This window comes from Leptosomus discolor, chromosome 1 (assembly GCF_034619465.1).
Source record: "Leptosomus discolor isolate bLepDis1 chromosome 1, bLepDis1.hap2, whole genome shotgun sequence".
Lineage (NCBI taxonomy): Eukaryota > Metazoa > Chordata > Aves > Leptosomiformes > Leptosomidae > Leptosomus > Leptosomus discolor.
In genome coordinates this window covers 6,834,720-6,847,754 of record NC_141391.1, presented here as the reverse complement: position 1 = coordinate 6,847,754, position 13,035 = coordinate 6,834,720, and the positions used below count along the sequence as shown (strand labels likewise).

Here is a 13,035-nt window from a genome sequence, read left to right as displayed (position 1 = left end):
GGATGTTTTTCCAACTACTCCAGCTTTCGGAACGACTCTCTGCATTAAGCTGGCTTGTCCAACAATAAAACCCCCGACTTACCCACGCAATATTGTCACCAGTGGCAGTGTCACAAATCAACAGCATTACGAAGACAACTCAAGGTCATTTTTCATGCTGAACCAGAGGAAGTGCACAAAAAAAAGCAGAGGCTGGGTGCAATAAGCCTACACTTTCTTTACGCTATGTATTCGTGCTTTTTTTCATGTTTTCACTCATTTTAGTATCTAATCCCCACCTGCCCCATTGAGAAAAACCAACTCCAGTGCACACCCGTACCAAAATTTCACCCTCGCACACGTGACACGAGCGCCGCCTCCTGCAGAAAGGGAGCGTGCTGGTCAAGCGATCTGGCGAGGCGCAGGCGCAGACCGCCAGCAGCAGGCAGTGCTCGCTGCTCACCACGAACCCGACCCGTTTTCCTGGTGCAATGGGAAGGACCAGGCACTACCAGCTCCTCCTCCCTAACTGCAGCAAGTACCCTGTGGGCTGGCTCCCGCAGGTCAGCAGGGAATCATCAAACTTTATCTCCAATGGACTGAACCAAAATGACTTGATCGGGCCTTTTAGCTGCTCCAGTTAAGTTTACCGGGTTTCCAAGTCACTTCCACAATGCTTCCAACTCAACAAGACCTGCTTTCATTTTCTCCAGAAACAGTTCTCGTCATGCCAATAAAACTCGAATTAGAACTTCAAATTTGTTTTCTATCACAAAAACCAGCATCTCCCCGGAACAGTGGACAATACCTAAGTTGTTCTACAAGAAATCCTGGAGAGAGAGCTCTGCAAAGGGATCCTTTCCTGAGGCTCTGTGAGGACTCTGACTGGAAGGGCTGGATGCTGCAGACAGCTAGTAGGAAAAACGACAGAGAAAGGGAAAGAAAAAGAAAAAAGGTCTCAGAATGACAGAATATGAAAGCTGAACGTGTAATGAAAGGACAAGGGGAGGTTAAGAGGCAAACTTGGCAGAAATTAACTGTTAAAACAAGGTGGTTGGTCATATGGAAAACAGAAAGCCTCTGCAATGGTTGGTGTAATGCAGAAACAAGCTGGACATGACCCTCCAAGAAAGGAAACTTCAGTTGGCCTTTGCCAAACAAGCAGATAACCCTGCACTTTCTCAGCAGTTCTCTTCAAAGGCTGACACAAAACGTTAAGCTGGACACTCCTGTGAAACAGATTAGCGCTCTCCCCACTTCACTGGCAAAACTACATCCTGGCAGGGAGAGATGAGACTGGGGTTCTGGCCAGAGTGTGGCAGCTTTCCAGAAGAAACAGCTCTCAGCATCTTTCCCTCTCAAAATAGGATGTGTATAAAAAGAAGGTGGAGAGCAGACAACAGGTAATTGTCAATATGGGGCCTAGAATGAGCACACAGGATGTATTCTGGGGGTAGGAAAAAAAAAAAAGATGTTTGTCAACTGCTGCCATTTTAGGTGAGAACTGAAGACTGAGACCGGTGTTCTATAGCATCTATACCAACAAAAATCACATCCTATAGCCGTGTATTTCAAGCACCCCACTGCAAATTCAGCCATATAAGCACACTATTCACAAGCAGGTAATATTGGCATTCTGGCTGCTTCTGCGAGTGACAACGACTCTGCAAGCTGTAAGAGCAGCAGTATCTACCATTTGTCGATTTGGGTTTTTTTTTGGTTTGGTTTGGTTTTTTGTTGGGTTTTTGTTTTCCTTCCCTTTTCCTTCTCTGTTAGTACTTTCCCAGTTATAAATGGTGCTTCATTAAATTCTGTTTGCCCTCCTCCCTCATAGAGCTTGCATGTTTTTGCAGCTACAAGCAAAAGTCAGCCTTCCCCCTTTTCAGGTTCCATCACTTTAACAGTTTACTCATAACTGAGTCACTAATCACCGGTGCACACTTGCACTTCATACTCACTGCAGAACACACCGTATGAAGGCGTATTTCCTTGGGAAATGCTGACTGCCTGCCAACCTACGCATGACAGGGATTGTGCTTATGGGGACTGCCTGCAGAAACGCCCACAGTGTAAATATTGCCATTGCAAATTTAGATTTTTCACGTTAATATTTATCTCAAACCACATGAGAAGTTCTTTCAGGATCAGTACTCTATCTGGGTTGGAGTCCATCTGGGACACTCGAATCCAGTCCCCATAAACAGATTATGGAAAAGTCATGAGACAGAATGGGAAGTGCTTGAGAAGCAGTTTCAGGACGTCAGAAGCTCCCCTTTTAAAGTTGGTTCTTCCCTTTGGAAAGCTGTAGCTCACACCCCACCACTCTCCAGGATTTGAGCCAGACTAATGATAAAGTCCAACACAGTCATAAATAACTTCAGCAAGGCATGCCTGCTGCAACTTGATTTCATGAGACATTCTTCCTCTTCACTGTCAAATGGCTTGAAGTGACATAGCGAAAGTCCTGTTAAATTGAGCTGCCAGATCTCCAATTGATAAAGCCCAAAGTAATGTCCCAGTTTGAAAGCAGTGTGGAAGACTGGTAGGCTTAAAGCTCTGTCATTGGTGCCACATCAGCACGTAACCGCAAACAGAGGTGAAATTTCAGGGAGCCTGTTCTGGTTAAACACTGGGAAAAAACTTGACAATGCTACTTCCTACGTGCCACAGCCAAATTCAGATGAGACACAGTACCTTACAGTAAATATATATTTCAATGAGATTCTTCTAATTATTAAAAAAGGAGGCCTAAAAAAATGTGGAAAGTATAGTTAGACAGTTTTCTACACTGCATCTATCCAGAATACTGCTTATATCTGAAAAATGGAACCTACCTTGGCAGCTTCTAAGGAGAAGCATTTAAAACAACAGCCCTGGCCATCAGTTTCTCCAGTGCTAACACGTCTAGAACTGTGGATTTACCCTCCTTACTGCCCCGTGCTCATGTGATCTGAAATGCAGTGTACTGTGCTGGATCAGACCCAAAGCTTAGTCTCACCTCCAACGGCAGTCACTGCTTCTCGCCGCTTCCAACCAAGACAAAAACTCCCCAGAGTCACAGTAGCGCAGAAGAACACATCCACAAGTGAGTGTTGTGCTGTTTCCCATCATTAGCTAGATACCAGTTTCTCATTAAACAAGTCTGTCACACTGTTTTAGCATCTATGTTGGGATTAATGTGCCAAAAGGAGCACCTGTAAAGTCTGGCCTAAGTCTGTCCTGAATTTCATACCCGTTCTTCCAGTTTCAAAAGAAACACCCCAGACCACCAAAACAAAACGAAAACAAAACCACCCACAAAACCAACTTGCTCATCCGCGCATTTACCTACCCTTCATCATCACCAGGCAATCACTGCCACTACTTTTTCTGTACAATCCAGTGATGTTAACAACTGCAGTGCTACAATTCACACAGATGCAGGCAGTAGGCCAAATAATTTCTTTATTCTATTTTAAATCTTTAAATTCTCACTACCCAGATGCTTCTCCTCCTAAGGCTATGTCCTTTTGGGGTTGATCAGACCAGAATATGTAACACTTGAAGCAACCACTGATTTGTCAGTATTGTACGATTTTACGTTGGCCAACACAGTAATGTTTTGGTGGTGGTGAGCATCCAAGCACTGCTGTTGTGGATTACGACACTCCGGTCTCACAATGGGTCGTTATACTCCAGTTAACTGTACATCATTCAGATCTGGCTTGTCTGAAACATTCTGTGTTTGCTGCACTGTACCACGTCCGCCATCGCTCTGGCTACTCTTTCACCTTGTTTAGACCACTGATTCAGCCTGTCCCTTCCTCATACACACTCTACCTCACCACCAGCTAAAATTTAATCAAACAACTCCAACCGTTGTCACTGTTCTGGGTAGCAGGATGTAACATTTTGCAGGAAGAAAGCCTGCCATTCTAGCATGCTGAAAACCATTATTTTCTTTCTCAAGTGGAAAATACTGACCCTAGTGCACAATAAGTGGTTTCAAAGAAAAAAGGTACACATCAGTTTCTTTTAACACTACAAATATCTTCTGCACCTAGATTTTCAAAGAGCAATTGTTATAGTCTCATTCCTAATTGTTTCAAATTATTTTGCCCTTAAAGAAAACCCCAGATTATTTCTAACTGTTGCTCTCAAAAGCAAGGGTAGAATTGCATGCAGGTGAACAGCACAGTTGAAAGAGACAAAACAGGTACATCTAGCGGTAGGAAAGGTATATATTGATTAAGAGAAATCAAGCAGGGATACCAGTTTGAATGATAAAGAACCTGGACAATCCTGTGATGCCTATTTTACCAGTCAGTACACAAAGCAGGAGCTCCCAACACGCTACAACTAGGCAATACAATTTTTCAGCAACAACTTTGTATCTGTCATTACGCTTTTACGTACCTCCAAAGCGACAGCAACCAAAAAATCTACTTGCAGACTAGAGCGAAGTGATATAATCTAGTGCTTTAAACATAAACATTAAAAACAATTTAGGTTTTGGCAGTGATGACACTGTGGACAAAACGTGTATTAGAATAACAGCATTTAGAGCAACCCACGTTGGATGTCAGCAGCTTGAAGTGTGTGCCTTTCAGACAAGCATTATTCATCCTTTTAAGGTTTGTTTGCTTACCCCAAGAACACACATTTTTAATTCTTTATTTTCTCATTTCTATTTCTAGCACAAGAAGGAGCATGGACTAAACCTAAACAGACACGCGTGCTCTCAGAAGGGCCTCATGACCAAGCATACTGTAAGTTCAGCGTAATATCATCACAATTCCCCTCTGTGGCCGCGTGTTTGCAATCGCCATCTCTGCCGCACACGGGGAAGCGGCTCTCGCACGCAGTTTGAGTTTCGTTTAAGTTGCTTCACCGATGTCAGACTGCTGAAAACCCAGTAACTGCAAGCAACGCAGACTGTGCGTCTCAGGGAAAAACCCTTCCTGGTCACATGGCAAACGCCAGTTCAAAGGGTGTGTTTTCTGTCAAATTAATTCTCACAGAAGCCAAACGCGTTGTCAGGTAAGCGCAGTAAATAGAGCTCTACACACCCCACTTGTGACTAAGTTGTGTGACTTTCTCCTGTTATGACAGCCCGCTGGGATTCAACCTAGACCAAGCCCTGCAACGTCAAATGAAGCAGAAAGGCTCACCTAGCTATTCACATCTACCTACCTGTTTATAACTGAATCAGGCAGGTGGGAAGATTTTTTTTAAAATTTTTTTAAATAGGGACATTTGAAAAATCAATGTTTTGGGAATTGCAGAAAACATCTCTTATCCTTCAGGATCCTTTAACTTGCTCTGTATTTAAGAAGTGTCACAAACATTTTGTCCCCTTGAAATAGCATAAATCCCATGTGAAAGATACCAAATCACCTCTCAAGTGACAGCGAATTTGCAAAGCAGTGCTCAGATGTCCAAGAGAAAGTGAACCGAAAACTGCATTTCTAGCTAAATAAATCTAACAGCATCCCTTTCAGATAAAGCCTTCAAAAAAAATAACTAAAAGAAGTTATCCACAAGGCTCTATTTTAAGGAAGACAATGGACATGCTGCCCACTGGCAGCACACAGCACAGCCTCTCCTGGATCGGATTCAGGCATCAGAAGAGGTTTGAGGCTCTCTTCCCTTCCGACCTACTGCTGAATTCTTTTCCCTCCACACTTCAGTCCCAAAACCACATATACAAATGTATACCCAAGTGAAGTTATACATGCATGTTTTTAAACAGTCACCTAAAGACAGAGCTAGTTATAAGTAAGCTCAAAATACAGCCCCAATAGATTCCATTTTTCTAAGAGTCATGGCGTACAGTGAGAACTTTGACAAAGGAACATTTAACTACTAAATGTTAATACTGGAGTTTCAATCTGCCAGCTAAACTTGGCTCTGCCTCTGACTACAGTTTACAAACACAACAAAGTCTTAACGATCTCAATGCTTTCTGAAAACAGCACGAAGGTGTTCAAAGCTGTCCATCCCTGCTTGCCGCTGTTCTTCTTTAAATGTTCCTCCTACTGCAAAAACCCATCTTCAGGGGCTGTCAGGTTAAAGGGAGTTCAGACAGAAACTTCCCAGTGACAAAAGTTTGCAAAACAAAGAACAGAAGGTGCATACTTAAGTCCAGTATTGATACAGTCAGTTCTTCTCAGTGCTCAGAGTAACCCTTCAGCACACTCTTTTATCCCAGGACGTCAGGTAATGAATCTATGGACAACATTATCACGAGGAGCAAAAAAAGCCAGCAATGTAAGGAACACCTCACTTCACAGGGAAAGGCCAGGCTGGTGTAGCTAGTGAACACCTTCACTATGCTGCAAACACTGTCTTCTGCAAAAATGTGGAGGAATACAGGGACCTTGGGAGAGTACCCCATCCTTTTCAAACCCATCTACAACCACCGGACTTAAAAGGCTACACGCACCCTGTCTGTCCCCTGCAAAACACTGTCACATAAGCACTCAGCTTACTAAAAAAGCTTACAGCTGCTGCCAGGTTTAGTTTATAATCTTAACACTTTCCAGCGTAACAGGTCAAAAACCAGTGCCGCAGACAGGCAGGGAAGAGCTGCAACAGCGCAGTCTCAAAGCCACACTTGGAGGGAAAGCAGAGAACATGAACTTTGGGGAATAAGCCTGTCCTCAGCCAACAGCACAGACATTAACTACTCTTATCCTGTCACTAAGGCCTTGAGGATAATCTCTGACACACCCCCAGAAAAACAATGCCCTAAAACACCCTCCTCTTTGCTTCTTTAAAATAAACTTGATGCCAGCCTGGATATAGGAAGCTAGGAAGCAAACCTTACATGAACTATTGGGCTTGTGCAACACATTCAAACAACACAAGGAAATATTAAAATACTTCTAAAGAAACTGACCCAGCACCAACGATTCTGAATATACACACCTGTGCTCCTGGTACAGGGCCAAAAGGGTTTGGTGGTCTCATGACTGGCTGACTGTATATTATAGTTGGCTGTGTCATTACTGGTATGCCTCCCATCTGTGACGGCTAAAAAAGATGCAGACAACATCAAATCACACATGGCATTAATACATCGCAAGTATTTAAGGAGAGCAAGGAGAAAGGTAAATGGGTGAACAGTCTTGGTCATATTTGACGTACGCAATCATGTAAGATCCTTCTACGTTATTCCGCAAATAAAGCTTTCTAGAAAGGAACATTAGAGCCTTTTCCAGGAATACTCTTAATAACAACTGAGCCATTTAATCTCTTGCTGCAAAGATCTGAAACATTAAAATACTTGCTTAGGCACAAACATTTGCGCTGGTCCTTTTGCTCCTAAAACTGAGGTCTGACAACACTTCCCTGTCTGCCTTTGAAAGCACAAGAATAGTTTTACAGATACCAATGCTGAGCTGATAGAGTTCAAGAAAAATTGAAAACCGAGAACTGTATGTACGATAAATGTTAAGTCATTGTGCAATCAGTCTAAAGTGTCACTGAGTCTGGCTGAGCCAAATTAAGAGTTTAACATATATTAATGGTCTTAGAAGTCAGGTTTTATTTATTTTACATATAGATGCCCATCTCTGGCACTGCTTTTGGCACTCCCCTCAGGCTTGGGTGGAAGGCCAGCAGCAGTCCTACTGAAGCAATCCCCATTCCAAGCAGCTTTTCCTTGACTAATCCTGGTACTCCTCCCACCATGCCAACCAGCTGTTTAGGCAATCACATGGTGAACCCATTCAAGAAACTGACCCTGATGAAAACACCCTACAAAGAAGTTAAAAATAACTGCTGGCACAATGAAGCAACCAGGGAATGTCAAGGTACTAACACAACTGCCTGTCCCAGTATGCCCTCGCCAGGGGAAAAGCCTGCTACTGGACTGCCACTTAGAAATGGCCATGCTCAGAACTATGGTACCTACTACTGCTTTTAGGAAAAATTAAAACACAAGGGTTGTAAAATGGGCTGACATCTCAGAGGTTCCTAGCAGTAAGTGTCCTGAGTAAAGTTTGAATGAGCAGGACAGTGTTCAGGATGTGCTACAAAGCTGCTGGTCCTACTGTAGGGGCCCATCTCGCCCATCTGCTCAGACACTGCACTCTTTCAAACAAGTAACAGCAGCTCAGGATAACAGAGCTACGGCTCCTATTCATGCCAGTCTCCATTTCACATTGGCATTTAAACCCCACGATGAAAGCTGCCTTACAAAACACGCAAGATTTTCCATACATGCAGTATGTTACCTTCCCCAGCTGCTGAATCAAAATAACTAAGAAAATGCTTCCAGTGCCATCAGTGCAAAGTTGTGGAGATCAAGTTTGAATCAACACTAAAGGTAGTTTAACCACGACGACTTTGCACAGGATATATACTACAGGAGTTCATGGATAGGTAATAGGGAACATGACTCTCAAGAAAAGACAGTCCCAAAAGACCCTCAAGAACACAGCTGCCACTTTTGGAGTTCACTTCCTGAGCGTATACAAATCCTAAATCATTAATCTGATTTGATTACATGATGGAACTTTTAGCTTATTTTCCTTCTACTAATCTGTGAGCCATTTAACAGAATAATTGTTCTAAGGAAGTTCTCTCTCATTTTATTCACCCAGCGAAGGTGTGCTACATCGAACCCGTACTAATAAAGAGTTAAGGCATATAATTTCAGAAATATTTTAGCATTTGAGATAAGAACAAAAATTTGAACAACTTTTCAGAGCACCAAGCAGCAAGGTCAGGTTTATGTCAAAATTCTTCCAGTACTAGTGTGTCATTAACATTCAGTTCTCAACCGACACCACAACACCCAGCAGTGTCACAAACTCACAGTTCTGTAGCGTCGCTCCTTACAGACACACCTTTTGCTGGGGTTGCGAGCAAGTATTAACAGAAGGTTTCACTTCACAGATAGAACAGTCCTGTTGTGAATGCAGCTATCTATACTCACACGATACGCGTATTTCTACACCACTAAAGCCCACCAAGAAGTGACACTTAGTTTTTAAAAAGTTTATGAAAAACTAAGTGAGATAAGAGCGAGCAGACGATTTCAGACCAAAAAACCCCACCGAAGTAGTTCAGCAAACCAGGACTTAATGATTTGGTGAAGAATAAACCAATAGGAGCTGAAATTCAGCCTTCAGTAAAGTAGTTCAGAAAAAAACCTGCTACCGAGCTATAAAAGCAATCAAACCATATACAGCATCTGACCATCTTGAATTGCAGAAGCTCCACTCACCATCCCGTAGCCCATCATTCCTGTCGGCGTTGTGGCAGGATACGCCATTACCGGCGGTGCCTGGTGTGAAAAACAGGGGTGAGCTGAGAGGAGAAGAGGTCAGCTGCACACTGGTAAGGCAGTAAGCTTTCTAAGGGTCAGCTGCAGCACTTCACTGATTATGAACATCGCAAAGAATAAATAGGATTTGCAGTCTTGTGTATCCAAATTATTTCAGATGGAATACAATACCTAAGCTAAAGTTTCTAGGCGATCTCACCAAATCTGTGATTATATATTTGCTTTTAGCTTGTTGATTCTGGCTAACTAAACTAAACTGCAAGCTACCATTCCCTCAGCATCCTGTTTAAAGGAACACAGTATGAGACAGAAGTTTGAGAGAAAATATTCAGGAAGCAGAAGCATTTTTTTTTAATCCCATAAAGTACATACCTGTATTTCAAAATCACAAGTAATGGTACACAAGGAGTCTCAAGAGAGAATTTTCAAGACTGAAAGATCAAGTTACCATTGCTTCTGCCGACATTAGAGGAATTCTTGTGTCTTTAGCCAGGATGTACCCACTATGGGATTCTCCTACCATGCTTCAATCTAAGTTCAACTCTAACATGAATATTCAACTTGCATTCCCTCTCACTCACCCAATTAGTACGATGAATCTGAACAAGTTAAAAGTCCTCTTAGTACTTTGCAGATACGTTTATCTTACCCTTAACCTAAGTTAACTTCTATGACATTACAGTAATTGCTGTCAAGAGACAAAACCTGGGGTGAAGCTATGTTTTGTAACCAGCTTGGCAACGTATACATAGAAAACGAGCTGATAACTCTTAGCAAGAAAAATATATTAAAGATGGTTCTTCATACCCTAACCATACTCTTTATTTAACAGTTATTATCTACTTTCTAAATTAGTATTAACTCCTCCAAGGACAATTTTTTTTCCTAGACTATAAACTGGTGCCTATAAATACTCAGATGACTTGCTGTCTATCCACTGCACCTCCTCTTAGTCCCTCCTTTAAGAAAAAAAAAACAAACCTCTAATTTTCATGCTGTTGCTGTGGGGATTACTATTCCTGACAAGATAAAGACCATAGGTCTTTCTTGGTACACAGAGTTTATTGATACAGAAAGAGGGAAGTGACAAAATATTAGTAATACTGGATTATTTAAAGTGGGCAATTGTAACACCAAAAATAGGACATCAGCAAAGCTGCTTCTGAATTTAGTTCTAAGGTATCAGCTGCCTTTTCATAGACAGTAGCCAGTGTCACTGGCGTTTCAACTACCATCAGAACAGGCTTCCTCAATCAAGAATTACCCAGACTGTGTACTATCCATGTATTTCACACAGCTGGCAAAGCTATCCTGAAAATCACTGTTTTGCTTGTGTATCCACACCTACACATATACAAGCATGCTGACTAAATTTATTTTTGAGCGCTCAAGTACCAACCTACAATCCTTTAGTTACAGAGTTACCCTGCAATAAAAACAGAATACAGGGAAAGACCAATATCACTGTTGACATAAAGAAAAAAACCCCTTGAAATTAAAGACTGCATTCCTCAGACAGCAAGCACAGGTTATTGCTTGCCCTTTGTAAACTGTCAGCACAGATTTTCTTTGTTTTAATATGAGCATTAACGACATATTGGTCTCTCCCCACCAAAAAACAAACAAACAAACAAAATCAAGATCTACCATAGATGTGTATAAAGTGCAAAGTATAACAGAAGCCTGTGAGGTTTCATGCAGTTATTCAAACACAAACATTTTTATCTTCATTCAAAATTCACCAAGTGCATTGAAGGCAGCACAGACACACACCCCAGCTCTCTGGCAGCAAATGGTACAGTTTAAAGCAAGGAAAAATAATCTTGGTATTTCCCATGCCATCATTCGAGTCAAGAGCCTGCAGACCACCTATGAAGTTTGTATATGCTAGGAAAAGCTCAATTTTGGGCACACCAAAGATTTTAAAATGAGAAATGTGTAAATAGCAAGAAGGTTATGAGATTCTGCAACAGCAGTGGTTAATATCAGCATGCCAGTCGATTGCAAAAAGGCTGTGGGTTGTTTCACTTACGTATTGTGGAAAATGCATGCCATTCTGTATTTCCCAGGGAGAACAATTACATAATGCAATAACACTGGATTAGAAGCAAATACTTACACAACAGAATATACACAGATAGCATTTTAGTTCACAAATACATTAAATGTTTACCCCAACACATTCTTGTAATTCAAGTCATTCACTGAGACATAGTCATGATAGGTTTGTAATTGTTTTGCACAGTCCATTTATTTGGTATATGCCTTTTTTCCAAAGACAAGAAAGCCTTATTTTCAAAAGCATATTTATTTAGCAAGCAGCAGCAACTCCACAATAAATAGACCAGCAGAGGAAAACAAACTTTTTTCCCCCTGGATTATTTCTGTTTCAAGATTTTTATGTTAATAGAACAGTTTCACAGGAAGAGAAGTGTCTCAACAGTACCTCTAAATAATAAAAGCTGTTAAATGAAATGACTTATCACAAGAAGATGTATATACAAGACATGAGTTATTAAACAGATTCAAGCACACAAGTAAACTCAAACCACCAGTCATTAAAGCAGGTCAGCAGTTGGTGTTTCTTCAATACCTACACACCCTCCAGTAAGCTCCATGAACATCTCTCCCTACATGAACGTAGTGAGTTGACAGGGGACACCCAGTAGGGAAGAGGTGGTGGATCCAGTGAGACAAGCTCGCTCTTTCCAAATCCACAATGCTGTATCACTACACCGTGGATTCAGCCTCCCCCAGTCAGTTACAGAGTCAAACACAATAAATCCCGAGGGGTCATTTGTTACCTGGTCTGTCCACCTACAGTTCTCTGGGTCAGCAGTGAAAGGGTGAGTAGGATTCACATGCAAAAATGTCCTGTTAGCATTGTGAGAACTACTCACACAAACTCTTAACCTCCTTTTTTTTTTTTTTTACATGTAATTCAGAGCCCTCACTCTACCTCCTGCCACTACTACCTGCTACAACAGGCACTAGGAAGCTGACCACTAGAACTGACATGCGTTAAAAAGAATCGCACACACCGGGGCAGGAAAGCAGTAGTGATGCACAGGAAGAAAGCTACAGCCTGCGCTGTGCACGGAGCCCTCCACAAGTCTCAAGAGCATTAATTTCTCAGCCTGTTCTCTCCCCCAGAGCAGGCTGAGTTGTAAGGTACCAGTGCACCTGAAGACCACATTTTCACACTTCTACTTTTCTAGACTGCAAAGTGCACACCCCCCACCCCCCCGTCAAATTCACAGTTTTATGTCAGTTGAGTGAAACATGAAGGCTGCTGTCTTGCCATGAGAGGCTGGTCAGACACGACTGAAGTTTATGCTAAACCTGCACATGTCACATCACAAACTATTTACTGGAACCACACAGCTAAGAAACACAAATCCAAGCAGTACACATCTCAAACTGACCACTTCTTCCATTTTCTACTACCCTTTCCCTGCAACTATAGACCACTTTCAAATTTGTGGCTATCTAAGCCTGCATACCTAAGTTGCAGGGAACTCACTATTTCAAAATGAGTATTTGCTTACCAACGTTGGAGCATTCCACGCAGTTGTAGGTGCAATCTTGGGCTGCCAGTTGGAACCACCTGTTAGTTTCTTTTCACCTGGCTGAGTCCAGTTTACATCGCTTCAAATAAATTTTTCAAAGAATTGTTAGAAAACATTGGATTTTCTTACAAAACTCCCTCAGGTAAAAACTGTTTCCTCTCGGAAATATGGCTTCTTTTGTTGTTGAAGGAACTCATTTAGCAAAGGATTGAA

At 41.9% G+C, this 13,035-nt stretch overlaps 1 protein-coding gene across 3 annotated transcripts in view; it reads right to left on the bottom strand.

The window, feature by feature from the left end:
* Positions 1-13,035, bottom strand: part of PICALM (phosphatidylinositol binding clathrin assembly protein) — a 69,390-nt gene that overhangs the window by 1,165 nt on the left and 55,190 nt on the right. For 2 of the 3 annotated variants that reach the window (XM_086475801.1, XM_009956275.2), the window contains 5 exons: positions 12,802-12,901; positions 11,286-11,309; positions 9,194-9,253; positions 6,889-6,993; positions 789-890 (listed from right to left, as the gene is read on the bottom strand). In XM_086475801.1, the coding sequence (XP_086331927.1) occupies positions 798-890; positions 6,889-6,993; positions 9,194-9,253; positions 11,286-11,309; positions 12,802-12,901 (382 nt within the window). In that variant the 3' untranslated portion in view covers positions 789-797. Of the gene's footprint in view, positions 1-788; positions 891-6,888; positions 6,994-9,193; positions 9,254-11,285; positions 11,310-12,801; positions 12,902-13,035 lie in introns of those variants that run through there. The other variant, XM_009956276.2, reaches the window with a different exon arrangement.